This window comes from Fusarium oxysporum, chromosome 11, assembly GCF_000149955.1.
Source record: "Fusarium oxysporum f. sp. lycopersici 4287 chromosome 11, whole genome shotgun sequence".
Classification (NCBI taxonomy): domain Eukaryota; kingdom Fungi; phylum Ascomycota; class Sordariomycetes; order Hypocreales; family Nectriaceae; genus Fusarium; species Fusarium oxysporum.
The window spans coordinates 1,301,643-1,324,946 of record NC_030996.1 but is presented as its reverse complement, the minus strand read 5'-3'; the positions used below and the strand labels follow the sequence as shown (position 1 = coordinate 1,324,946).

The window sequence follows — 23,304 nt, the reverse complement described above, 5'->3', positions numbered from 1 at the left end:
TTCCCCAGATACCCCGGAAGTTGGAGATAAGACGAGTGGCAAGGGAGAGATATGACTGAGAAATTGCGGTTATTGATTGTCATATAGTTTGACTAAAGATTGGAGGTGCCACGCGACAACGGAGGTCGTGCCGCGCCCTATCTTGGTGGTGCAGATCAAGACTAGACCATTGGAACGTGTCCGTTCTTAAGAATGCGACTGCACCCATGCGATGTCGCACTGTTTGACTCTGGCAACGCCTTTTGATCCTACAATCTCTTTCTTCCTACTTCCTACTTCTCATATTTTCATGGCCGTGCAACCTCGACGGCATTATTGATCGTAGCGAATGACAACAAAAAGCCCCCAGCAATACACAAACATTCTCCTCAAACAGGAGCATAGGACCTTCATCCTCGCGTCCCGTCTTGATCTTCGAGCCTGAACACCGACAAAATGGCCGAGAAACACGATATTCCCGATAATGCGTCCTTGACGCCCTCCCAAGCTGCTGGCAAGACATTCGCCACCCATCACCTCCACGGCGGTGAACAGCTTGAGAAGCGATACAGTCCCCTGTCTGTCCTAGCTTTTGCCTTCACCACTACCAATTCCTGGATGGCTTTTGCTTCAGGCATTGCGATACCGCTTGCTTGTGGTGGAGGACCCTCGATCATCTATGGTTTGATCGCTGGTGGAATCATCATGGCTACCATCAACATTGGCTTTGCTGAATTGGCCTCAGCGTTCCCTTCGGCTGGTGGACAGTATCATATTGTCTTCATGGCCTTTCCCGCGTCTACCCGACGCGTTGCTGCCTTTTATACTGGTTGGGTCTCCATTATCTACCTGATGGCTGCGACAGCGTCTTGCAACTTCTTCGCTGCCAGCTCTGTTCTTGACCTTGTCCAACTGTGGCACCCATCATACAGCATCGAGGCTTGGCATACGTACTTGATGCATATCTTGCTGTGCATTATCGCCTTTGCCGCCACTTCGCGGTTCCCTGCTGCCATCGGCCGATTGACTACTACCATCTTCTGGTTGTCGTTGGTTGGCTTCATCGCTTCCATGGTCACTCTTCTCGCTGTTAGTGATCACAAGCAGTCGGCTTCTACTGTTTTCAAGGAGTACAAGAATGTCAGTGGATGGGGAGATGGCTGGGCCATGATCACCTCTATCACTGCCTGCTTATGGGCCTACAGTGGTGTTGATGGTCCTACCCACTTGGCAGAAGAAGTGCCGAACCCAAGTAAGAATGTCCCTCGGGCTATCTTCTTGACCATCGGCCTCGGCATCTCCACTGTCGTCGCCTGGACTATCGCCCTTATGTTCTCCATCAAGGATGTCGATGCCATCATTGAGTCGACAGTACCTATTCTCGAGGTCTACAACCAAGCTCTCAACAACAGAGTTGCTACCACCATCTGGTCTGTCTACTACATCGTCATGTTCTACGACATCGTTCTGAACTTATTCATCTTCTCTGGTCGAACCATATGGTCCTTCTCTAGAGACGGAGGTGTCCCTTTCTCAGCATTCCTGTCGCATCTCAACTGGGCCAGTCCTGTTCGAGCTACTGCAGTCATGCTTGCCCTGCAGATCATTATTGGAGTTCTGTACGTTGCTTCAAGCACCGCTTACAACAGCTTCATTGGTCTTACACTCTTTGCGCTCAACATCACTGTCACTCTCCCCCAGGCCGCGCTGCTTGTTCGCGGGCGTAGCTGCCTTCCTGAGAGGTCTTTCTCACTTGGGAAAGCGGGATATGCCGTAAACACTGCGGCTACACTATTTGTTGCATTGTTCTCTGTCAGCTTTTGCTTTCCCGCCTTCATGCCTGTTACGGCATCCTCCATGAACTACCTTATCGTAGTTATGGCAGTGGGTCTGGTATTTACGACTGCACTCTGGTTCGGTGGTCTCCGAAAGACGTTCACTGGACCTCAGATCAGTCTAGAGGGCGAGGATTAGTAGAAGAAACATCATCAATTTGGAAGAAAGTGGACTTGATCTGTGCGAGGCGCGTTATCTCTAGCTAGCTGTACTTAGTCTATGAGAAAGTTTCAGTTTATGACTTTTGATCCTAAGCCCTTTTCACGATTGTGACAGATGAAGTAACCCGCGACCAAGGATTCAAGATCATGATAATTTGCAGTCACTGAACAATACTTCTATCTTGTTGAAATATCCATCAATCTCACATAAATCGAATCCTTTGGTTACTCACGTATTGAGTTACTTACATAAAGCAACTTTCAATACTTTCTGCAAATCACAAACACAAATTCCCAGCTCTCCCCAACTCCGCACTCCGCCTTCCAACTCTACAACTTCATGACATACTTTCCTTCCAACTACATTTATGTTAGCTTGTTCTAATTAATTTCATGACTCTGAACTTACCTGTCCTTTGGACATCTGCTCCATCAGACCCTCAATATCCTCGAGATTGGCCCACTTGATCTTGGGGATCACGAGTCTTCGCTTGACAAATTGCAAAGCCTCAAGGATATCAGCCCTCGTCCCTACTGCCGACCCTTTCACGGTCCAGCCATTGTCAATGAACCAGAGTGGGTGGAAGGAAATTTTGGCCTCTTCTGGAAGAATTGATACACACATCAATGTGCCGAACGGTCCCAGCATGTCGAACGCCTTCTGATACGCAGCAGCAGCAGTTGCGGTGACGACGACGGCCTTAGCTCCTTGACCATCAGTTAGATCCTTGACTTGTTTTCCCGCATCTACGCCAGACAAAGCATCTACATAATGCTCAGCGCCTTGAGCTTTGCAGTATTCTTTTTTTCCAGGACCAGCGTCAACAGCAATGACTCGATAGCCCATAGCGTGAGCATACGCAACACCGAGAGCTCCTACACCGCCGCCTGCGCCGGATATGACAACCCATTGGCCTGGTGTGAGGTTGCAGTTCTTGATAGCCTTGTAAGCTGTAACTCCTCCACAAAGAATCGGTGCAATCTCTTCATCGGGGATGTCATCGAAGGTTGGTGGAATACGAGCCAGGTATCGCAATGGCACAAGCGTATACTCGGCAAAGGTACCATCATATGCTTTGGCAGAGTGCAAGGCTTCGACACATCGCGTCTCGCCCTCGTTGGCGATGTCAACGCACATGCTGCAGGTTCCGCAAATATCACGGATCCACGCTATTCCAACCCTTTGGCCAACCTGGACACTGGGGTCCAAGTTGGCAATATTGGAACCAAGCTCTGCGACCTTGCCTACGCCTTCATGGCCAAGGATCTTCCCCACGGGCCCCATATGGCCCAAGGCCATACCTAGATCAGAGCCGCATAGACTGGTGAGTGAAAGGCGGATGAGGACTTCATTGGGACCAGGAACGGGTCTTGGGAGCTGCTTGATCTCAAACGTGGGCTTGGCATTGTGCTCCTGTGATGACTGTTGGGATTAGTATTCAAGGTCAGGCATAATGATATGTGGGGTAACATACGGTAAGAACAGCAACTTTGTAAGTATCCGACGTCATTTTTAGTGATGTTCAAAGGGCAAATGAGTAAGGTTCAATTAGCTTTGTTAGATGCGGAGGCCCCAGATCTTAAGTCAGAGTCTCAGGCAGAGTTATCAGACTGGGTAAATCACCCCGCGCCTCCGATATCGTAGAATCACGAGAATCGTTAATCACGTTCTTCTACATACGGCAACCCTCGCTTTGGCCGGCGGCCACGTCCGGTCCGGGTCGTTTCAACATTCCCAACACGGCAAAGTGTGCGGAGATGACGTCCCGGGATATCGTCATGGCAGTTGTGGGGTAAACCGCTTCCTACGCAACGTTATCGGGCGGAAGTACAGCACAGAATACGGCCGGTCTTGATTGGAGTATACCCGAGATCAAAGAGTCTGGTTGGATATTGCGCATGAGAAGTACTTGGGCTTTGATCAATTACCCCACATTACCACTTCACCGTCCCACATGGGGCATGGCAGGCCTGCGTAACTTTAACCTTGACCAAATATCAGTCTTAATTGAGGAGCATTCACTTGGGACATAATTTCTCTTGGTATTATTCACATGGATAAGGATTGGGTTCGCATCTGAAGGGATCGCGAGATGGGACACTCTGCGGGCTCATTCTATCACTGCACACGAAGCTCTTCCCACTACGGAGCATAACGCGATTCTGGAGTAAAGAGTTCTCCTTCCATCACTCCGGAGCAGTATGTCTCTTCGGCGCACTGAAATACCGCGTTCGTCAGCTCCCGGAACACAACAGGAACGTTCATACCTTGGACGATACAGCAACAGTCATCGGCCTGAGCAATCAATGTGACCTGTCATTCTCCCTTGAGTTGTCACCACTAGACGACGATCTCTTGATCATTGAAATACCCGTACAGCATTGGTAAGATCGCTTTTTCTGGAACGACGGCAAGGAAACGGGGAGTCGATCACTGTTCCCGCCTTGTTGCGAAGTATTTCACAATAGAATAACAAGTCATCAGTATGATCTTGGGGAGCAGGACTTCCACGTGCCAGAGTCGAGCTGAAAGGTCCAGTCAACTCCTCGGGAGATCCAGAAGTCTCTCGAAGAAGCTGGAGCCACACTGCTTCGATGGGAAGAATATTCTTCTCGTGTAGGTAGGGTGTCCAATCCTGAAAGTCACTATGGATATCGACAAATTCAAACTTCGATGATACTGAGACAACGGTATCAAACTTCCAGCCTATTATAGACAAAGCATTAGATGACGGGAAGATAAAGCTGAACGGAGGGCTCCCCATTCTCGCTCTGAAGGGTTAGTAGTGATATTCGTAAGTCGTAATAAGAGGTACCGATCGAGCACTGGCATTACAAAAGGAGTCCCATCGAGGAACCCAAGTTGGGATTGTTTCATCCTCAAGCTCCTTTGGCGAGTCGTGTATGATCATCGCAAGAACACAAGGCGCTTCTCTCGGGTTTTCCAGAAGTGCCTTAGCTGTTTTTGTGGGGGGCGTGTGTCATCCAAGATCGATTTGAAGAGGATTCTGTCTCTCCAAATGTCTTGGCTATTAAATGTGTGCATGGTGTCTATGAACACATGTCTGATGAGCTTAACAACCCTCACTCCATTCCTAAGAGCCGGTGCGTGATCTGAGAAGGTCAGCTAGCCTACTACAGTTAAGACCTCGTAAATTTAATATGATATAAACCCCAGTAGAGGTATTATTCGTAGGCACTAACTGCTGCTTCTTGGATTATCCTGCAGATCCAGAGTTCATTAGTCTCATCCTTCAAGCGACCACGGCCACAAAAATACAACCTGCCAAACACGATGGAACCAAGTGAGGTCAAAGAGCTGAGCGACAAACCTCCAATTTTCAGCGGTCTTTGGCAGGCCCTTGAGCTTCGAATCATTAAAAGGATTACTCACAGTCCATCCGGGATGGAACTCCTGCTCCATAGCCCTTGCCGTATCACAGATCATGCGGAAACAATCTTCAGCCACGATATAATCATCTTTACCGAGCCAGCATAGCACACATTTAGCTTCGTCAAAGACCCTATCCAGTCTTGGAACTTGCTGGCCCTTCTCATAGTCGTCCTTCTAGTTTATGCAAACCGCATCAACCCAGAGAGATTGCGAAGCATCTCTCTGGGGAAACGCTGGTAGCCCGAGTACGAGATTAGTCGCTACTCGAAGCGGCTTCTCGTCGCGAATGACCTTAGTTATGATATCCGGGCAGCCCCAAACATACGAAGCTGCTTCGTACCTACCATCTGTCTCGACCAGCAATACTTCCTCCAAAGAGAAGCGAATCGTTTCGCTTCCCGACCCTGGTCTCAGGTGTAGGATGCGGATCGAATCAGAGGAAGATAAGGCTTGATGCCTATTGAGCTTTGCATTCTGGTCTATACCCAGTTTGTTCCTAGGGAAATAAGGATGTCGCGAAAAGAAAGCGAAATCGGTACCGGGCAGTGAGACCGGGCATGCGTCTGCTGATTTGCCAGATCTGGAGGTTTTATCTTTGTCTGCATACATGAGTTAAGGGGCGCAACATCCATGTTTTGAGAAACTTGCAGGGTCTTTCTCTCAAGGTCGACCGACTTGTAGTGTTGTGGCAAAGGACGTCATTGTACATGTAACGCTGAGCATCCAAATAGTAACACTGCAGGTGACTTCTGTGTGGCATATAATGTGGTACGATAAGTCACGTCAAATTGATGAAGGGTCAGATATAGCTCATGATATTCACTCGTGGCCCCAAGTATCGCCAAGTTCAAAACGACCAGTTATTGATAAGATATCTGATGAAACTCATGTGAGTCCTAAAGTGCTTCTTATTTTCTAATCGGATAGCTTATCAGCTTAAGCCATTGCGTGTGCAGTCTCTGTAGCTCTTAGACAAGCGCACCAGTCAGGCTATATTCGTCGCAGAATGACCGTCTCCCCGTGGAAGGGTTGCAGTGGATATTTCAGTTGGCCACTACTCAGCAAATACCACACAACATTGCATTTTCAACTGCGATCAGTGAGCCGACAGGTGACTTGCTCCAAGCGGTATCTTCACTGCTGTGCAAGTAAGCGGGTCTCTGCTGGTTGTTAGTTTCCCATTCCCATTCTCCCAGGTTTTAATAGATATCTGTCCCTGATTTGAGTTTCCTTGATTGCAACACAATAACTTGGTTGACGGCACAAGACCCGGAAAAAGCGCAAGCCGGACAAGACCAAAACCGTCTACGGAGGCTATAGCAGCAAATTCTCATTTCCATTTATCTCTGCACCACTAATATTTCTGGCCCAATGGCTCAGCCCAATCAACCTATGAACTGTTATAGCTATTAGCAATGCTTGTCTTGCATAAGACCTGTATTTAAAAAGCTTAACGCCTCTCACTTGCGTCTAGAACCTAGCTCCCAGCATCATCGCACAGGAGCTTTATCGGTTGCCCCTCACGAAGATGCCACAAGAGGAGTGATGAAACGCCGTAATATAATCTGGAGATTGTTTCTCTACCTGTATCTGGTCACAAATGTTCAAGGTTATTTGGAGCTCGTAAAGCGTTGCGTCATCTAACAACACTTGAGGTTCTAAGTTCTTCGATTCGATCATCTCCAACGCCCACAATGACAATCTTTCAGCTGCTTCAGCCACTTCAGACCTCGCTTAGAGTTAAAATCATTTCGAGAATCCCATTCGAGGAAAGCAACGTGGCTATTGAGGCTTCCCAGCCCTAATCTCCCAACACTAGGGCCCTAAGCCAAGCCTCCATATCAATTCGAGACGTTACAATTTTAAGCTCGAATGGTCTCACCAAAAAGAGACTGTGATTCGATGTGGTTGCATACCACGTAACAAATGACCAGTGACGTCTGTCTCTAAAGAAAGCGCCACATATGACTGGCTGCGTTGGTGTTCTAGAACTCAGCTCTTGATTGGGTGCTAAGTTTTAGCCATGGCGTTGGACGCACGAACGCGGACTCAGCGTGGCTTAATCGTCGCTAGTTTTGACGCGTTTGCGAGGCATTGCTATGGTGCTAAAATTCCAGTTGTGCAGATGTGGCTTATCGGCTAGAGCTTGATTTGAAGCCATCACGGCGTTTGCCGTTGCAGAGGTGAATGAAGTTGGAGTTATATAAGGTCTGGATGCAGATGCAGTTTGAGACAATTCACACAATCAGATCTCAGTTCTTCAGCTACAAACATCATCTCGAACAATCCGCTATCATGGACGCACCCAAGTCTTACTATCTTTACAATCCTTCCGAGCCATTGGCAGGAGTTGTCGCCGGCCTTTATGGAGTGAGCTTTTGTATCACGCTCTGGCAAATCATTCGGAAGAAAGCCTGGGTATGGCTATTTATGTTGCTTGCTATTGCGAGTAAGTGAATCATTCAACAAATACCTTACTTAGCAGCTAATCATTACTGCAGTGGAGGTCATTGGTTACGCAGCTCGAGCCGTATCCGCTACCAAGCCGACGGAAAAGGGACCTTACGTGCTTCAATTCACACTTGTGATTTTACCCCCAGTCTTGATGGCCGGTGTCATCTATGTTATCTTCGCTAGAATCGTCTTCTGGGTTGTTCCCCCAGAGTCGAGAACCCTTCGATTTCTCTGGGTCCCTGGTAAGTACTCTTCGCAGCGGCAGTGAGAGAGGGATACTAATAGTTTACAATGCAGCTCGCTTCATCACTCTTCTCTTTGTTGGCTTCGATATCATCTCGCTCCTCCTCCAACTTGTCGCTGCAGTTCTCATCGCCGGCACCGACCCCACCGATCCTGATGCGAAGAGCAAGCTCAATCTTGGGAAAACGCTTGGTCTTGTCGGTGTGAGCACTCAAATTGCTGGCTTTGGTCTTTTCACTGTCTCCGCCATCCGTTTCCACTTCGCTGCGAGACGACTTAGCCCCGACTTTGCCAAGGACAATCAGGAGAAGCATGGTATTGTGAAGAAGTGGCAGACCCTACTCATTGTGGTCAATGTCTCATGCCTCCTCATTCTTGTAAGTCAAAATTTCTATCTATCTATGGCTCAGTTACTTACCACGAATAGGTCCGTTCAATCTATCGTGAAATTGACTTCGCTGGTGGCAAGGATGGCACTACTCACCAGAAGGAGTGGTAGTAAGTAGAACTTGTCCTTCATCCTCGAACAAAACTAACAAGTATACCACAGTTTATATGTCTTTGACACTCTTCCCATCTTGCTCGTCGTCTTCCTCTACAATGTCTTCTTTCCTGGTAGCTATCTTAAGCACCTTGGTTTCAAATTGCCCAAAGAACATCAGGGCGCGGTCCTGGACGCGGAGGCTGCCGACAAGCAGGTCTCAACGACTGCCGAGTCTGTATGATTTGCGTCATCCGTACCACCGGTAGTTCAGATACCCAGCCGCTTCTGGTTGGTATGGAGAGGTTTATGTTTATTTTTCATGGGATGTCTTCTTAGAGTTTGCTGTTTTATTACTCTATGCTTCGAGTTTTAGCAAAGAATTTCTGTTTATATATGCAAATAGAATCTCAGTTACATGCTTTTCGATCATGAAGTGGGTAGCGGGATCCAAAATGCTCAATGTACCCTCCACGCTTCAAAGTCTGCCTTGATTCCGATTACGGATGCGCTTCGTATGACGGGCTGAATTGTTCTTAAGCTAGGGGAAGCGAATTACAGGGGTTCAGTCAAGATATGGACAAAGCAATGGTTAGCAACAGCTAGAGCTAAATTGATGATGAACTTGACAGCATCAACCAAGATCCAGAGTCGGTATGATATGGCTCAAATTGCGACAACTCATCTTCTGTTCTTCCAGATTACTTGATCCAGCTAGATTGGACTGACCAGCACCAGGGCTGATGTCCCATGCCGGGAATCATCGGCTATGCCACTCATTAACCTATTCTACGCTTGACCTTTAAAGTGGAGTACAGCTCTCCAACGTATTCATTGTATAAACCGTCTGAAGCCGAGCAACGCAACTCATAAGGGGGATAACATTGTCAAGATGGCGAGTGTCGCGGATGGAGAGTCAGTTGGTAGAATAATAGGCCATGTTAAGGTTCAATGAAGAACAAGGAACCGGGAGAAGTTGGCATTCAGCTCCCATTGCCGCCAATGAGTCAGACAAGGTACAGTAGCCTCGAAAGACTTCAGACTCTATATCAAGGGCGAAAAGGGCCTAGCCAAAATGCTTACTCACCTTGTTAAAAAAAAGGTTTCTACGGATTCATTCTATTCTTATTAGTATAGAAGTGTCGGGTTTCCTGTCATCCCCTTCACTACCGCAAATACCAGAGTCCGTAGCTGATGAATGTTGGTGAACAGGGCTGACAACAAGGTCCGTGCCCCGCCCCTGACAATGAATCCGGGGTTAGCTCTAGCGCTTCAACAAGTCAGCTCAACTCAACTCAATTCTTATGTTGACGTGGGGAAACGCGGAGTCATCCAGAAGCCGAATAAGAGCAGATGTCGGTCTAGACGTCGACTTGCCGTGCACTACCACGGTGATGCAACTAATAATGATTATCGCGTCTCAACAAATCCCGAGCGTAGCCGAATTCCTGCCACGTAATGGTCACCTAGGTGAGTCAACCATGGGCTCCTGGTTAACCCGATGCAAGACGGCTGAGCTTAGCGCAGCCGCACCACTCACCGCGGCGGCCCACAAGGTGAGCTTACGCGAGGTCTGATTGGTACCCTGATATGATTGTTTTCGTGATGATCGCAAGCATTTGGTGATTTTGTTGAGGAATGCCTTGTCGGATGATGACGGGCTGGGTGCTACTGTACTGTAGTAGCTACAGCGGTAGTTCAGCGCTTGTGCGCGCCAAAGTGTTGTGATAGGTCGCCCTGGATGGCTGGTTTCACGGTGTTTCGGTGTCTCGGTATCAAATGCCGTAGACTATAATAAGAGTCATAACCTAGAACTCAATGACCTTCTAATATTGTTCTTTAGCTTTTTCAATATTCTCAATTGATTGCATTTGATTGCGGATTGTCAAAATGACGGATGTTATGAGTATTAGGGAGCAGCAGCGCTGTACACTGCAGTACTTTGCTGTTGACCTTGCGGCTGCGGCTTTCGCTTCTGCTTTGGTCACTCCCTGGGTGACAGCAATTGATAAGTGAGTACCCTCTCAGCGGATAGCTCAGTCCATCTTACTATCCTCAAGGTTCTGTGGATACTAACAGATGTCGAATTAGACTTGTCTTCAACAAAGCAACCAGCAACACGTCCATCAAATCATCCATGCGAAAGTGGGCATCCAAGCCCAAGGCAACATTTGCTTCTCTCTTCATACCATTCCTCGTCTACTTCGGAACCTACGCTACTGCCAACATGTTCGATTCCTTCAACGCCGTCCAATACGACTGTGACCCCTCCATCGTCTGCTCATCTCCCGCCAAGTTCGCCGCTACCACGACCGTCAGTTCAGGGCTGAGTATATTCAAAGACGCATACTTTTCGAGAATGTCTTGTGGCATGTCGACACCTCTGCTGAGTTATGCACTGTTTACCCTGCGAGATGCGGTGACTATATACGCTTCGTTCAATCTGCCTACCATGATTGCTCCCAAGCTTGCCGAGTTCCCCTTCGCGTCGATTACCCCGTTTGCCAACATCTTTCAGTCTGATGATGCAAGGCTCAAGATGGCTCAGCTATTTATGCCAGCTGCCTCGCAGATAGTCAGTACTCCGATTCACTTGCTCGGTCTGGACGTCCATGCTCGTCAGGTTCGCATGACGATCAAAGATCGCATTAGTGTCATTCGGCGCTACACTGGCTTTGCTACACCTTTACGTATGATACGAGTTTTACCTTCGTTTGGTATTGGTAGTGTGGCCAATACTGGTTTTAGAAGGAGCATGATGACTCGGGTAGTTTGATTTGACCTGCGGTTTGAGATGCTATAGTTTCAACACGGGAACTCCAAGGAAGCCTCAACGCGGAGAAGTCGTATTATTTTGCGTTCATAAAAGTCTATTATAAATTGAGAATATCTTATCAGGTCGAAACTTGCAGCGCAGTGAAATCGAGAATGCTATGTTCAGTTGGTTGACCCCGCACACCTTACCTCGTCCAGTGAAATCATCTCTTTGATGGTCATGAAACAAGCATTATCCTTGGTCCTATTCCCTCGATTTGCGGGTGAGTATATCGTTAGTACATGACAACAAGCCGAGGTGAGCAAAGGTTTATGGAAAGCCAATGGTTTTAGAATGCAGTAATTTTCATCTCTTACTATTTAGTACTATAGTAGTCATCGAATACATGAATCAAACGCTAAAGTCCACTCATTCAATGCTATGTATATACATCCTCATGCCTCGTTCTTTTTTTTCCCTTCTCTTTCTTTTTTATTTGCTTAGAACTTGTCTTGATTGGCGTTCTGCATCAACATGGTGTTGTCAGGCTTGTACTTCTTGGAAGCAAGGTTGACATTGTACTCGACATCGAGAACAGCGCCCTTGGGCTCATCCTTGACAGGCTTGAAGTCAAGGAGTAGATCGTCCTTGACAGCGCAAGCAGTGTCGGTCTCGAGATAGGGATCGTCGTTGGGGTACAGCTGAGCAGTAACACCGAGGTAATCATCGTGGGTGACCATGATGTGAATGTGAGCAGGGCGGTAAGGATGACGGCCCATGATCTTGAGGAGCTCGGCGGAGGGACCAGATGTGTCGATGGCGTACTCGGTGGGCTTGAGGCAGTAGAACCAGAACTTTCCATCAGCGTCGGTGCGGAACTTGCCACGAAGGTTGTGGCGCGATTGGTTCTCGGGGTCGTGGGCGTCGTATTTGCCGTTGGTGCTGGCTTGCCACATGTCGAAAACGGCGTTGGGGATTCCCTTTCCGGTATCAACGTCGCGGATGACGCCGTGGAAGAATGTGAGTTGGCCGTCCTTGGGCATGTCTTGGACGACGCTGGCGCCGAGGTCGCGGAAGGGGGTCTCGGGAGACCAGAAGGGACCGAGAATGCTGGAGGATGTAGGGGCCTTGCCGCCTTCGGTGACGACCTTGTGGTTGATCTCATCGACGAGACTGCGATTGTGAGCGATTGGTTTGGCAGGCGCAATTGATTGGGGAACTTACGACTCAATTCCGAGAATGTCGCAGACGCGCCATGTCTCGTTGCGGTTCTTCTTGTAGGCCTGGCCAAGAGAGTTGATGTAGTTGACGCCGATGATCCACTCGTCCTGAGTGAGCTCGACTTCTCTGCAGAAATCGTGCATGTGACGAATGAGAGAGGTGAGGATGACACGCTGGCGAGGGTCGGTCTCGGGGCTCATGAGGCCGATGACATGGTCTGTGAAGTTGGGGTCGAATTTTGATTGCGCCGTGGCGCCGTTGGTGCCGTTTGTACCGTTGGAGGCCATTTTATTGATGGTTGGAGGGAAATGTCTGGAGAAGAAAAAGAAGAACTTAAAAGATCTGGGGTATCTGGGGATGGGTGATGATGAGGGAAAAGACGTTTGGGTCAGGACGTGGAGGTCGCGCCGTTAAGTATGAAAATGAAATGTCGTTTGCCGTTTCCGTAGCCGGGAGACTTGGAGGGGGCGGGGCCGTGGATCATGGGCGCCAACGGTAGCGGCAATTCAAGTCGGCTCTCCACGTCAGAATGACCATTGCAAATACTGGCTCTCTATTGGTCCATCGTCACTAGAACAATCTTGGGGTAAGAGATCCGAACCGGGGGAAATATTCTTACCCGCAGGTGCCGTACCAAGATGCCGATTCCTCACCAAGCGGATCTTTGTTTCTCCAACTTTTTCCACCTTCTGGATGAATAGATTGCCGATTCTTCTTACCGGATATGGTTCTCGTACGATTTATTACCGTTTTTTGACTGGCTTGCTGTCGCGAACCATTTCACGTGCGTATCTGATTACATCAACCTTGAAAGGCCATTCTAGAGCTCACGGCAAAGATGTACGGTATGTTCAGCTGGACAAGACAATATCCAGATTACATAGATTCCAAAACATCAGATCATATTGCATCACAAGAAATATCACCTTCAGAAGAGACAATGACCAAGACAGCTCAATGACAGAGCAAGCTCCAGGGTACCTCATCAATTGACTCCGGGGGTCCCCGGCTGGTCAACCTGGGGTAGCGGCAATCATGCCAGGGTCCTGGGACTTAGTCAACGCATCAGCCTTATTAAACTCACCGGGAATAATGTCATGACGTCTCTGAACCGAGGAGACCTATCATGTTGTTTACATTGGGAAAGTGTGCTGTATTGACGATGCCGAGGGCAACGTGACGGGGAATCATGGATGCGGGGCATTGGATGACCCGCCAAAAACCACACAGCCACGAGCAGCTATTTTAGAGGAGTCTTAGAGGATGCAAGAAAACTTAGGCTATTGATCCTAAATGATGCAAATACTTAGGTGAAATAGTATAACTTCAGGGGGCTCTTTGATGAGTTTATTTTGGCACCTATGGTCAAGGTCTGAAGTTTTGCTCCCTGAGGCTAACAGAACGCACACAAAAGCAAAGGTCTCAAAATAGTATTAGCGTCAAAAATTCTAGAAGATACCTACCAAGACAAGCTATCGCTAACCATCAAACAACTCTCCTTCAATTATCAGGTACATCCTCCGCAGCAAAGGATCCATAAACTCGTGCAAACTGCTCACCAAATGCCTTGCAAAACTGATCGAATGGCTTGGCTGTCAAGTCCATGCTGGAAAAGGGAGAAGCAAACCATCTTTGAATCCCGATTATGAAGAAATTCCCATCAAGACTCGCTTCCGATAGGCCAATTCTTATGATACAGCCGATATTGAGAGATTCAAATAGTTCAGGATCATACGTCGTGAGTTGCTGCTGCCACCACTTGCCAAAGCTGTCGAGTTCTTCTAGCTTTGCTTGTTGCTCAGTCACTCGATCCGGATCTGGATGTTGTCGAAAACCATCGGCGCGAAAGTCGAAGTGGCAATCATGACGAAGAGTCGACGTGTTGTGTACTTTTGTTCGTTGGTCGCATGAGGAGAAGCTACGGGCGATAATCTGATCGCTAACCATAAAAACGCGTAGGTATCCCCATTTGGAGACCGATGGAAAACACTGCTGGTGAATAACTCTCATGGCGGATCCCTGCGTATAGGGCTGGTTATGAATAAACGTGTTATAGTTGGGGGCTGCGCTATGATGTATGTAGTCTTCGCGCTCGCTAAACGCGAACCTGACGAACTGTGGCCCTTGTATTTCATCCAGTCTGCAGTCTCCGATGCCAAGGCATGTCTTCGGCCTGTGACGGTATGATTCCGGTGTGGAGTCTTTCACAGCAATAGAGTCCAATGCCCTGATATCGGCAATTCTGTATCCATAATTCCAGCTCTCATGGTATCCTGGAAATACGCTGATGTCATTGAATAAATTCTGGAGTGCATCTATGGCTTCATAAAGATGACGAACTTCAGGATGGAGGGTCCAGTCGCGTGGGAGAAGTGGGATGTAGAATAGAATCGGCCGATTGTGATCGCACAAATGATTAGCGAGAGAATTGCCTCCTTTTTCTATGAGGCCCATGATCCAATCAAGCGTGCGGTATTCGATAGTCATGCGCTGAGATCTTTCGGCCCAAAGCATCGCGAGAACCTGCTGATGAAGAAGGACGAGGCGTTCGTTCCAGGAGGGCTCAATGAGCTTTGGTCTGGACTTTTGTACTCTTGCGATACGACCAGCCAAATCGACTAGACCATATTTCTGTTTCATTCTGGGGCCGATGTTGCTGACAAGTCCAGGACCTAGGCTATCTTCCAGTTGCTGCAGTCTTTCAGGCGTCAAACCGCCTAGGACGTCGCCCGCTTCGAATGAGCCAACAGCTGGGTCGCAGGGAATTCTACAGTCGTAGCCCTCTTCACAGATGTCTTTGTGTTGGCTGATACCAACAAAAATGACATGGACCCCGGGGTCGTCGCTTTCGTGTCGTGGTCTCTTCGTGGGCGCGGAAGTCGCCTGTGTCGGTGGCGGTGCGGCTCTCTTGGCTACCGCCATCGTTGCATTTGCCATGATTGAAGATAAAAAATCAGCTTGTTTGCAATAGGCGATGTCGAAGTGTTGTTTGTTTTGCATTGAGCGTACCTACCTACCCGGGTGAGGGGGGCAACACTGACCAAAATCAATAAGGCAAGAGCAACTGCCTTGTATCAAACAACAATTAGCTATAATATCCTCATGTTATAATAGGTGGTATAGAGTAGTATAGTAAATAATTTAGTATATATAGGTTAAAAGTTCTACCTCAGCAGCTAGATTGTTTCTATAATTTCAAGAAAACTTTGACATTGGACCAAGGTGTCAGAAATATATAATCTAAGGTCCACAAAATCTACACTAAATTATACTAAACTTTACCTAAGCCTTTTTGTCACTTAGAAAAGAGGTCCTAAGTTTTCTTGCCTCCCCTTTCCTGTTTACGAAATCACGATATTGATGCGAGGTCAAAACTCGGGTTATCTGGACCTACTTGACTGACTCTTCTGTCTGGATTTCGACTAAATCATTCTTCCCAATGTAGGTAGAAAGATCCAATTAATTAATAATCACGTTCAAGCCATTGGTGACAGGCCTCATACAGCTTGAGAAGCTGCGGTTCAGCACTGTAAAAGTGATCTGACATGGTCTGATCGACACAGCTGAAGAATCGAAGAAGAGCAACGACAGTAAAGTCAGCGTACGAGGCTTCTCACATTAGCGACCACATCATCAAATTTCTGAGGCTGATTTTGTTCTTACGAAGGTAATTCATCAAAAATGGTCCTGGGGTCTCAGCCAGTACCTCTCCGATCTCATGACACATAGCATCAAGCTGGTACCAAAGCTGCTGGCTAACGTGCTCACTATAATATGAATCGAGACTCATTCCAAATCTTTTTTCTCGTGTGTCTGCATAATATTGCCGATCTGATGGCACAAGAACTTTCTTGGGTAATAAATGTGCCCATAACGGTCTGCTGCTTATCAGTAACTTCTCTGCTAATTCTTCGACCCTAGCGGATTCTTCTGAGTCGAATTGAAGTGAGGGCGTGCTAAAATGCTTCTCTAATTCCTCGGCAATAGACCTTGACCCCATGATACCCCTTGTGGTCTCGCCCTCCTGCAACAGGATGCAGGGTATGGTATGCGGGCTCAAAGGTGGCTCATTCGGTTTCACACTGAGCTGGTGTCAATGATTGATGTAAATGAGTTTTGGGTCCTTAGGGACTTACTGAGGCTGCATATAGGTACTGAGGTTGGAAAAGTCGAGCCATTCAGTGGTATATGGCAATGCCTTGTAATTGAGGACGAGCCGGGCTACCATTGAACAGTCAGTCTAACGCGCGCGACCTCGATGTGACGGTATCAAACCTTTCCAGACATTTGGAGACCACGATTTTCGTGTTATACTTGGAATGTCGAAAAGCGTTATCAACGGGCGAGATGCCATGTTTGTTTTTCTGTTCTTTAAACTGATGCCCGCATTGAATTGATTCAGCCTCGGTTCTTTAATACAAGTGTCAATTGGGGTTGAGGTTGATGGTCGCTGACAATCGATAAAACTTGTCCCAGTCAAGTTAGCTCCTTGACTCTGGGATTAAAAGCGGGTCCAGTCGGGCAAGTTTATGTCATTCTCCTCAGTGAAATGTCCGATCGCCCAGATTATCTCCCCGTCCTTCACTAAACATTATTTTATGCCTTGCACTTTGCGCCTTGCGCCCTGTGTCTTGAAACCTTTCTGTTCGAATCAACTGAAGGTCATTTCTTCTCATCTTCTCTGAAGCAAGAGTTATCAATTTGTCACAGCTTATTCATTGCTCCTCTCTTTAAACTAGCAAAAACACAACCAGCTTACAAACGTGCACCTCTTCTGTCATAATGTCTCCTCGCTCTAATGAGCCACCCAGCCCAGAGGCCAAGGTAAAAGCCTATTCGGATCTCTTATGTCAAATCTGCCGAGTCACCTAACCCAAAACTTAGGAACGGCGCGCGCGTAATAGGGCAGCGCAGCTAAAGTTTCGGAAGAAGAAACAAGAAGTCGATGAGACACGCTGCAACCGAATAAAGCAGCTTGAAGGTGTGATTGAGAAAATGAGCACTGTCTTGGTAGAATTCACAGATGGGCTCTTACAGCAGGATGCCGTCCAACAGAGCCCTGGTATGATAGCCAGCATTCAAGGCGTTATCGCCGATATTCTTACATTGGCCAATGAAGCTGGAGACCCTGAACAGGACCACAAGGCTCGTAAGGCTCGAGGAAAAGCCACTGAAACCCAATACCATTCTCCCAAAGACGTTGAAGATGAGTTTCCTAGTTCAAACCCCAATATTACCATTACCGCTACTCCCGACGGCCCGATGACTGCCATTTCCCCAATGCCCCTTACAGAAGACTCCCCCATAAATATGCCTTTTTTTGAAGACACAATGGTGCCGCTACCGGTAGTTCCGACGGTCTACTCCCAAGCAAACTACCCACCATCTACGATCCCGGCACCTCTCAGCCCTCTTTTATGGACATCCTCATTGCCACCTCTATCTCTCAATTCTTTCATTTGTCGTCTTACATATTCATGCTTCAAGGTTGGCTGCCTTGTTCTCAGCAGATCAATCGATGCCCCACTTCCACTATCAGAAGAGAGTCGTATGTTTGGCTCGACCCTTCGCTACCGCGAAAGGGATGAAATGATCTTGAGAATGCGATGGCTGCTCGGCCCTGGCAAGCATGAACTTCAGACCTTGGCAGAGTTACCCTGGGGAGGGAGATGGTGGGATCAAGAGTTTTCCGGTAGCGACCTTGCGAATTATGCCACGAATGCCTCGATGGTTGACTCATCTGCCCCCCAGTTCCTTAGTGTCCTTGGTGTCGAGAAACAGCTCATGGCACTTGGCGCTCGCTTTGTGGATAAAGAGACCATCGAGCTGGACTCGAGTGCCTTGGCGATCCTGTCGGGGAATCGCCTAGAACCTAGCTGCCCGCAGCCAGATAGCTGGAGTTTTGTCAACCTTTTCCCATCAAAAGATTCACGACCGCAGATAGACTCGCCGAGAGTACGGGTCAGTCTGAATTTGCTCATAGCAAACTTGACAAAGATAGCGGTTTGTTTGATGAAAGGCCCTGGCTTTCCCAGACAGGCATTGAGAGGAGCTATTGAACAGTCTGTGATTACGAGGAAGATTAACCCAGGGAGGCCCGGCATGGCCAGTATGGAATCATCGCTTTGTTACTAGACTAAGTAGCAGTACCTGAGTATCTATTTAAACATCTCGTCTAGCCTCTGCTTGAACTGCTCTTCAACTTTCAATCTTCTGATATTGCCCTTCGTATCAGTTCGAGGCAACGAACGTTGCGGGACAACAAAGATCAGATTCACGTCTTCGATTCTTTCGTGCTTGTATCGTCGCCGGTGGAATGGAGTACTTTGCTGCAGAACCTTGAGCTGAAGCTCTCGTGTCTTCTCTGTGGACTCCAGGACATCATCGTGCTTAGGCCCAAGGACAATGGCTGGCGAAGGACGCCCGACGCCAATTGCGACAACAGCGTGAATCAGGTCGTCTCCACAGCACTGCAGAGCGTCAACTTCGATTGAGTTGGCATCGCACCGCAAAGCCATTTCCATCTTGATCCAATCATCATCGCGGCCTCTAAAGGCATATTCTCCAAGCGCGATCTCTAAGAACAGATCGCCTGTGTGAAACCTGCCATCCGTCGCATCTCTCAGACTATATTGAGGACAGTTAGGGGACTCAGGGGGGACAACAAGCTCGACTAGATGTTCTTGAGCATTTTGATCATCGCCAAGAGGGACAAATTCGAATACCGACGGTGAAACCGGCCCCAGTGCGGCCTCCTTGGCCCCATAGGAAATGAGATTCAGTCCCACTTCGGTAGACCCAAAGGCACTTATAAGATAGGAATTATGACCATGGGCCCAAGCCTCTTCATAAGGATCGAGCGGGTAACCCCCGTATGCTATATGGTCTAAAAGGCACAAACTCCTGAAGAGCAATGGATCATGGCGCGCTTGGCGGAAGAGCTGCGACAAGAAGACCGGAGACATGTCGAGTCGTGTGAGCCCATGATTGTCGATCATATCGACGAGCTCGGAGGTAGGATATGGGATACTTGTTGGAATGATGAAGCAACCGCCTTGAAGGTCGCTTTCCAGAAACAGCATTGTGCTTCCCATATGAGTAGAACTTCCACTATTAAACCAACTTATCAGTTTGGGCCCAACAAGAATTAAGCACTAGTCTTACATCGCAACCTTGACCATGGTCCTTGGTAACGGAAGGAACTCACTGAGACTTGAAAACTTTTTGATCAGGCATTTCATCCATCGATCTGTTATAGGCACAAGTTTGGGTGCTCCAGAGGTTGAGCCAGAAGTATGGTATATCATCAAAATCTGGTCTCCATCCATCATCTTTGGCAAAGGCCACACAGGTGTTAGCTTAGACTCGAATTTTGAAAGAAGCCCGTTGGCCGAGAATGTGGGTATTGTACTATCTTGAAGAACAGAAGCCAAACAAGGATCGTGGACTAATGCTGCAGCTCCTGCGGCTGTTAAGAGCTCGTGAGCGACAGAGGGGTCGGTCATTCGAAGCAAAATGAGCTGTGCGGTGTACCCAGCTCGAAATATACCCCAAATATGTAGCAGATCTTCATACGATGTTCCCTTCAACCTGCCAATATGCGGTACAGAAAGTTAGTTGCTCTTTTCGAGGATAACTGTGAGTACTTACCACACACCGATAACGGACTGCTCAGAAATGTCATGTGGTAAGAAGGTCTTCTTCCAGTAGGAAGCCGTGGCTTCGATATCATTTTCAAATTGGTGATAAGAGACATCACTGTACCTGGGTCCAGTCGTGACATTGTGTTCCTGCTTAACCGCAGTTGCGTAAGGTTGAGTTCAGTGGCTCTCAGAGCTGTAAGCGGTGTGCTGAAGTCTGCCATTTCAGTGCTTGAATCTGTACGTATAACAATCTTTGTTGGATGCGCATCCTTCTGCGGATTGGGGGACAGCATCATGTAATTTAAGCTCGAACGAAGTGGAAAGTGACCAAAAAGAACACTGACATGATACGTGCCAGTTCCAGAGTTCAATTTGGTTCCAGCATGAATTTGTCACATCAGAAACCTGCCCCGGACAGCGTGATAAGGGTTCGACTCATCGCTTTGGTCTTATTATGTCAGAAGGCCCGAATCTGCATATATCAAGGCTGGCCACGGAACCTGATTTTAAATTGAGAGCTTATACCTGTCGCTGGCTGTGTAATTAGGACTAGGTATTGCAGGTGATCAGCAAGTGCTCACTGCAAAGTTGTCCTCGGATAGGAGCCCAAGTCAAACGACATGAGCTTCTGGACGTCAGGTAGTTCACGGCATGAAACACATACTCCGACTTACCAATATATAGAGAGTTTATAACAGCAGATCCTGCTGGGTCGCAGATACGAGTATCACTTTCATGTAGTGCTTATTGGATCCCCAGGTGCTGCTCAAAAAGAAATATTGACTCACGAACTCGCTTTCCAGATGTACTCATAAAAAGTGGCGCAAAAACTCTGAATTCGACCTCGCTGAAACATATGCAGATACACATGTACCAAGTTACACGTGCATATATTGGGCTGGCGAAGAAACATATCACATCGCCGCGAAAGGATTACTTGCTTCAGTCAGGCACTGTTCATTCGCTACCAAAGCACTATAAATAGATATCCTAACTCCGTCCTATTAATACAATTCTTCTTCGTGATGCCTTATTCATCGATGGCATGAGCATTTACAGTCAATTACTGTACAGGAAGACCCTCTCTTCCTTTTCACTAGATTGATTCTGAGTAATTTGTTATTTCATAGGCTTCTGGTTCAGGGTGACTTTTGACTTACCAACTTTGGAACCTTCTTCGACATCCACGTCTCCGAGAGCTTCCCTCTTCTTTGCTGTGGCCTTGACGCCAGAGACTGGCATCTCAATGTCCTTGGTGACAGTAGTTCCAGTCTTGGCACCGCCGTTCTTGAACTCGTCCAGGGAGATTGCGGGAGCAACAGTGGCCTCGTGGTATTCGTCGTTGAGTTGCTCCTTCTCGTGGATGTGATTTGTAGTGTGGATGACCTTCTGTTGGACGGTTTCTCTCTCGATCACGGGCTGAATATTCTCGTGGAGATGGCTGGGACAATATGTAAGATTCCGGTACATGAAAAGGGGGGGCGGCAACTTGGTACTTACTGGTGAATGTGCTCATGCTCCTTCGTGGGAGCATACTCTCTTGAGTGAGTAGTGTCCTCAACGTTCTTCTCGTTCTTGATCCTAGCAGCTTCTTCCTTGGCCTTCATCTTAGCCTCGTTATTGCGGTGGTCGATCTCCTCTTCGACTTCATTCTCTTTGTAGACATGCTTGGTGGGCAGGACATTCTTGTCCTTGACTGGCTGGATGGTGGTATGGTAATGGTCCTGGTGGACCTCGTGATCGACTTCAGTATCAACCTTCTCATGCTCGTGAGACTTGACGTCTTCGTGCACAACGGGAGCTTGCTTCTCCTTGTGAATGGTGGCATCGTCAGTTGTCTCGACGGTCTTGTCGACAGTCTTGTCGAGGCTCTTGTCGACTTGCTTGGTGGCTGGGGCATTGGTTTCGTTTTGATCTTCCAATGGAACACCTGTCACGATGTTCTTGACGGATGAGGCCAATTTGCCAAGGGCGTTGGGAGGAAGTTCAGATGCCATTGTAAATAGGTGAAGATTTTGATATGATTTGAGTGATGCGAGAGTAGATTCGAAGTCAAGTGTCAGAATTCTTGTGGTTCAAATAAGTTGTAGAGCTCTCTCTTAATAGCTCTGGCAGATCAATGAGCTCATGCCACAGTCCTTGGCAGCGTATGTGGCTCATGCTGTCATCGTTCGTCATTTTTTGCACAATTTACTACGATCTAAGATCTATGACGATGTATTTTAACATGCAACCAATTTACCTTTTCCATGTACCTGAATCTGCCAGATCTATCGATGGTTTTGATCCTTGACCGTACTCTAATTCTGTCACTCAAAATCTCAGACGCCCTGTCATTCTCGCCTCTTTAGTGGTCACAGTGGAGATCTTACGCCACAGTGATGTATCGACTACGTAGCTAGTGCCACCAAAATCTGGGTTTTCATGCAGGAGCGTTATTACATCGCAGTCGAGAGGGCAATTCGGGACGTCGATCGTTTTCGTGGCGCAGAAGCTTACTCTGAGCTCCTCTGTTGGGTTTAGCTTTGGAGCCGCTAGATCAAAAATACCTGTTTCACGACCAAAATTATGGAGGACAACATGTACTTCTCATCGTGAGACCAGCCTCGGCTGCCATCGATTGTCCACCAATGAAGTTATGGCCTGGAGATTGGCGGGCAAGCATGTGCTCTTCAAAACTTGGCTTCAATCATCCAGGTCTCAACCGCACGTCATTGGGCAAACAAGAGCCAAAAATGAGCTTGTTTCTTCTAATGAGAAGCCATCGACAAGGAACCTAGGGATATGGAAAGCTTGAAACAAATACCGCCTGTCTGCAATTGTCTACTGGAAGCTCTGGGTCTGTAGGGTAGTCTAATTGTCTGGGCACGATTACATCAGATAACGCATGTTCGCAACGTACTTTCTCCGTCCCTAATTATAACCAAGAGTAAAGGACCTTATATATTATTAAAATGCAACGCTATTTACTATTATTGAGATCTAAACTTGCCATGGCGGATTATACTATTAGATTCTGAGTTTCCTGTAGCAAAGCCCTCTGGTTTTTCCCTTGACCTGTGATTGTAACCTCTGATTAATGATCGCTTCGAGAACAAGCCAAGTCTTTGATATACCCTGAAGAGTTATATCCTTTC

The 23,304-nt window shown here is 47.7% G+C and overlaps 9 protein-coding genes across 9 annotated transcripts; 4 read left to right on the top strand and 5 right to left on the bottom strand.

The window, feature by feature from the left end:
• The first annotated feature begins 234 nt into the window (after positions 1 to 234).
• FOXG_09859 (uncharacterized protein) lies at positions 235 to 2,063 on the top strand. Its single transcript, XM_018389084.1, has one exon. It carries the CDS (start codon positions 436 to 438, stop codon positions 1,951 to 1,953), a length of 1,518 nt encoding a protein of 505 aa, XP_018247280.1. The 5' UTR covers positions 235 to 435; the 3' UTR covers positions 1,954 to 2,063.
• Positions 2,064 to 2,138: 75 nt separating this feature from the next.
• FOXG_09858 (uncharacterized protein) lies at positions 2,139 to 3,606 on the bottom strand. The gene is made up of 3 exons (XM_018389083.1): positions 3,452 to 3,606; positions 2,386 to 3,399; positions 2,139 to 2,336 (listed from the first exon to the last, which is right to left on the bottom strand). Exons 1-3 carry the CDS (start codon positions 3,485 to 3,487, stop codon positions 2,307 to 2,309), a joined length of 1,080 nt encoding a protein of 359 aa, XP_018247279.1. The 5' UTR covers positions 3,488 to 3,606; the 3' UTR covers positions 2,139 to 2,306.
• A 3,985-nt stretch (positions 3,607 to 7,591) lies between these two features.
• FOXG_09857 (uncharacterized protein) lies at positions 7,592 to 9,044 on the top strand. Its single transcript, XM_018389082.1, has 5 exons — positions 7,592 to 7,819; positions 7,872 to 8,066; positions 8,122 to 8,444; positions 8,495 to 8,565; positions 8,618 to 9,044. The coding sequence occupies exons 1-5, from the start codon at positions 7,666 to 7,668 to the stop codon at positions 8,790 to 8,792; spliced, it is 918 nt and encodes a 305-aa protein (XP_018247278.1). The 5' UTR covers positions 7,592 to 7,665; the 3' UTR covers positions 8,793 to 9,044.
• Positions 9,045 to 10,372: 1,328 nt separating this feature from the next.
• FOXG_09856 (uncharacterized protein) lies at positions 10,373 to 11,503 on the top strand. The gene is made up of 2 exons (XM_018389081.1): positions 10,373 to 10,560; positions 10,640 to 11,503. The coding sequence occupies exons 1-2, from the start codon at positions 10,439 to 10,441 to the stop codon at positions 11,322 to 11,324; spliced, it is 807 nt and encodes a 268-aa protein (XP_018247277.1). The 5' UTR covers positions 10,373 to 10,438; the 3' UTR covers positions 11,325 to 11,503.
• Positions 11,504 to 11,644: 141 nt separating this feature from the next.
• FOXG_09855 (uncharacterized protein) lies at positions 11,645 to 12,958 on the bottom strand. Its single transcript, XM_018389080.1, has 2 exons — positions 12,528 to 12,958; positions 11,645 to 12,476 (listed from the first exon to the last, which is right to left on the bottom strand). Exons 1-2 carry the CDS (start codon positions 12,809 to 12,811, stop codon positions 11,804 to 11,806), a joined length of 957 nt encoding a protein of 318 aa, XP_018247276.1. The 5' UTR covers positions 12,812 to 12,958; the 3' UTR covers positions 11,645 to 11,803.
• Positions 12,959 to 14,024: 1,066 nt separating this feature from the next.
• FOXG_09854 (uncharacterized protein) lies at positions 14,025 to 15,461 on the bottom strand (the record flags this gene model as incomplete). The annotated part of the gene is made up of 1 exon (XM_018389079.1): positions 14,025 to 15,461. One exon carries the CDS (start codon positions 15,459 to 15,461, stop codon positions 14,025 to 14,027), a length of 1,437 nt encoding a protein of 478 aa, XP_018247275.1.
• Positions 15,462 to 15,928: 467 nt separating this feature from the next.
• Positions 15,929 to 16,878, bottom strand: FOXG_09853 (uncharacterized protein; the record flags this gene model as incomplete). The annotated part of the gene is made up of 4 exons (XM_018389078.1): positions 15,929 to 16,133; positions 16,188 to 16,606; positions 16,661 to 16,745; positions 16,800 to 16,878. The coding sequence occupies 4 exons, from the start codon at positions 16,876 to 16,878 to the stop codon at positions 15,988 to 15,990; spliced, it is 729 nt and encodes a 242-aa protein (XP_018247274.1). The 3' UTR covers positions 15,929 to 15,987.
• A 232-nt stretch (positions 16,879 to 17,110) lies between these two features.
• On the top strand, positions 17,111 to 18,709 carry FOXG_09852 (uncharacterized protein). The gene is made up of 2 exons (XM_018389077.1): positions 17,111 to 17,348; positions 17,409 to 18,709. Exons 1-2 carry the CDS (start codon positions 17,307 to 17,309, stop codon positions 18,657 to 18,659), a joined length of 1,293 nt encoding a protein of 430 aa, XP_018247273.1. The 5' UTR covers positions 17,111 to 17,306; the 3' UTR covers positions 18,660 to 18,709.
• FOXG_20167 (uncharacterized protein) lies at positions 18,683 to 22,164 on the bottom strand (the record flags this gene model as incomplete). Its single annotated transcript, XM_018400434.1, has 6 exons — positions 18,683 to 19,634; positions 19,689 to 20,114; positions 20,175 to 20,244; positions 20,842 to 20,874; positions 21,328 to 21,608; positions 21,668 to 22,164. 6 exons carry the CDS (start codon positions 22,162 to 22,164, stop codon positions 18,683 to 18,685), a joined length of 2,259 nt encoding a protein of 752 aa, XP_018247272.1.
• Positions 22,165 to 23,304: the final 1,140 nt, after the last annotated feature.

Coding starts and splice junctions, on each gene's coding strand:
- FOXG_09859 (XM_018389084.1), top strand. CDS start 436: ATGGCCGAGAAACACGATATTCCCGATAATGCGTCCTTGACGCCCTCC.
- FOXG_09858 (XM_018389083.1), bottom strand. CDS start 3,487: ATGACGTCGGATACTTACAAAGTTGCTGTTCTTACC. Junction 3,400..3,451: donor ACAAAGTTGCTGTTCTTACC/GTATGTTACCCC, acceptor TAATCCCAACAG/TCATCACAGGAGCACAATGC. Junction 2,337..2,385: donor AGCAGATGTCCAAAGGACAG/GTAAGTTCAGAG, acceptor ACATAAATGTAG/TTGGAAGGAAAGTATGTCAT.
- FOXG_09857 (XM_018389082.1), top strand. CDS start 7,666: ATGGACGCACCCAAGTCTTACTATCTTTACAATCCTTCCGAGCCATTG. Junction 7,820..7,871: donor TATGTTGCTTGCTATTGCGA/GTAAGTGAATCA, acceptor TCATTACTGCAG/TGGAGGTCATTGGTTACGCA. Junction 8,445..8,494: donor TCTCATGCCTCCTCATTCTT/GTAAGTCAAAAT, acceptor TACCACGAATAG/GTCCGTTCAATCTATCGTGA.
- FOXG_09856 (XM_018389081.1), top strand. CDS start 10,439: ATGACGGATGTTATGAGTATTAGGGAGCAGCAGCGCTGTACACTGCAG. Junction 10,561..10,639: donor TGGGTGACAGCAATTGATAA/GTGAGTACCCTC, acceptor ATGTCGAATTAG/ACTTGTCTTCAACAAAGCAA.
- FOXG_09855 (XM_018389080.1), bottom strand. CDS start 12,811: ATGGCCTCCAACGGTACAAACGGCACCAACGGCGCCACGGCGCAATCA. Junction 12,477..12,527: donor GACATTCTCGGAATTGAGTC/GTAAGTTCCCCA, acceptor TCACAATCGCAG/TCTCGTCGATGAGATCAACC.
- FOXG_09852 (XM_018389077.1), top strand. CDS start 17,307: ATGTCTCCTCGCTCTAATGAGCCACCCAGCCCAGAGGCCAAG. Junction 17,349..17,408: donor CACCCAGCCCAGAGGCCAAG/GTAAAAGCCTAT, acceptor CCCAAAACTTAG/GAACGGCGCGCGCGTAATAG.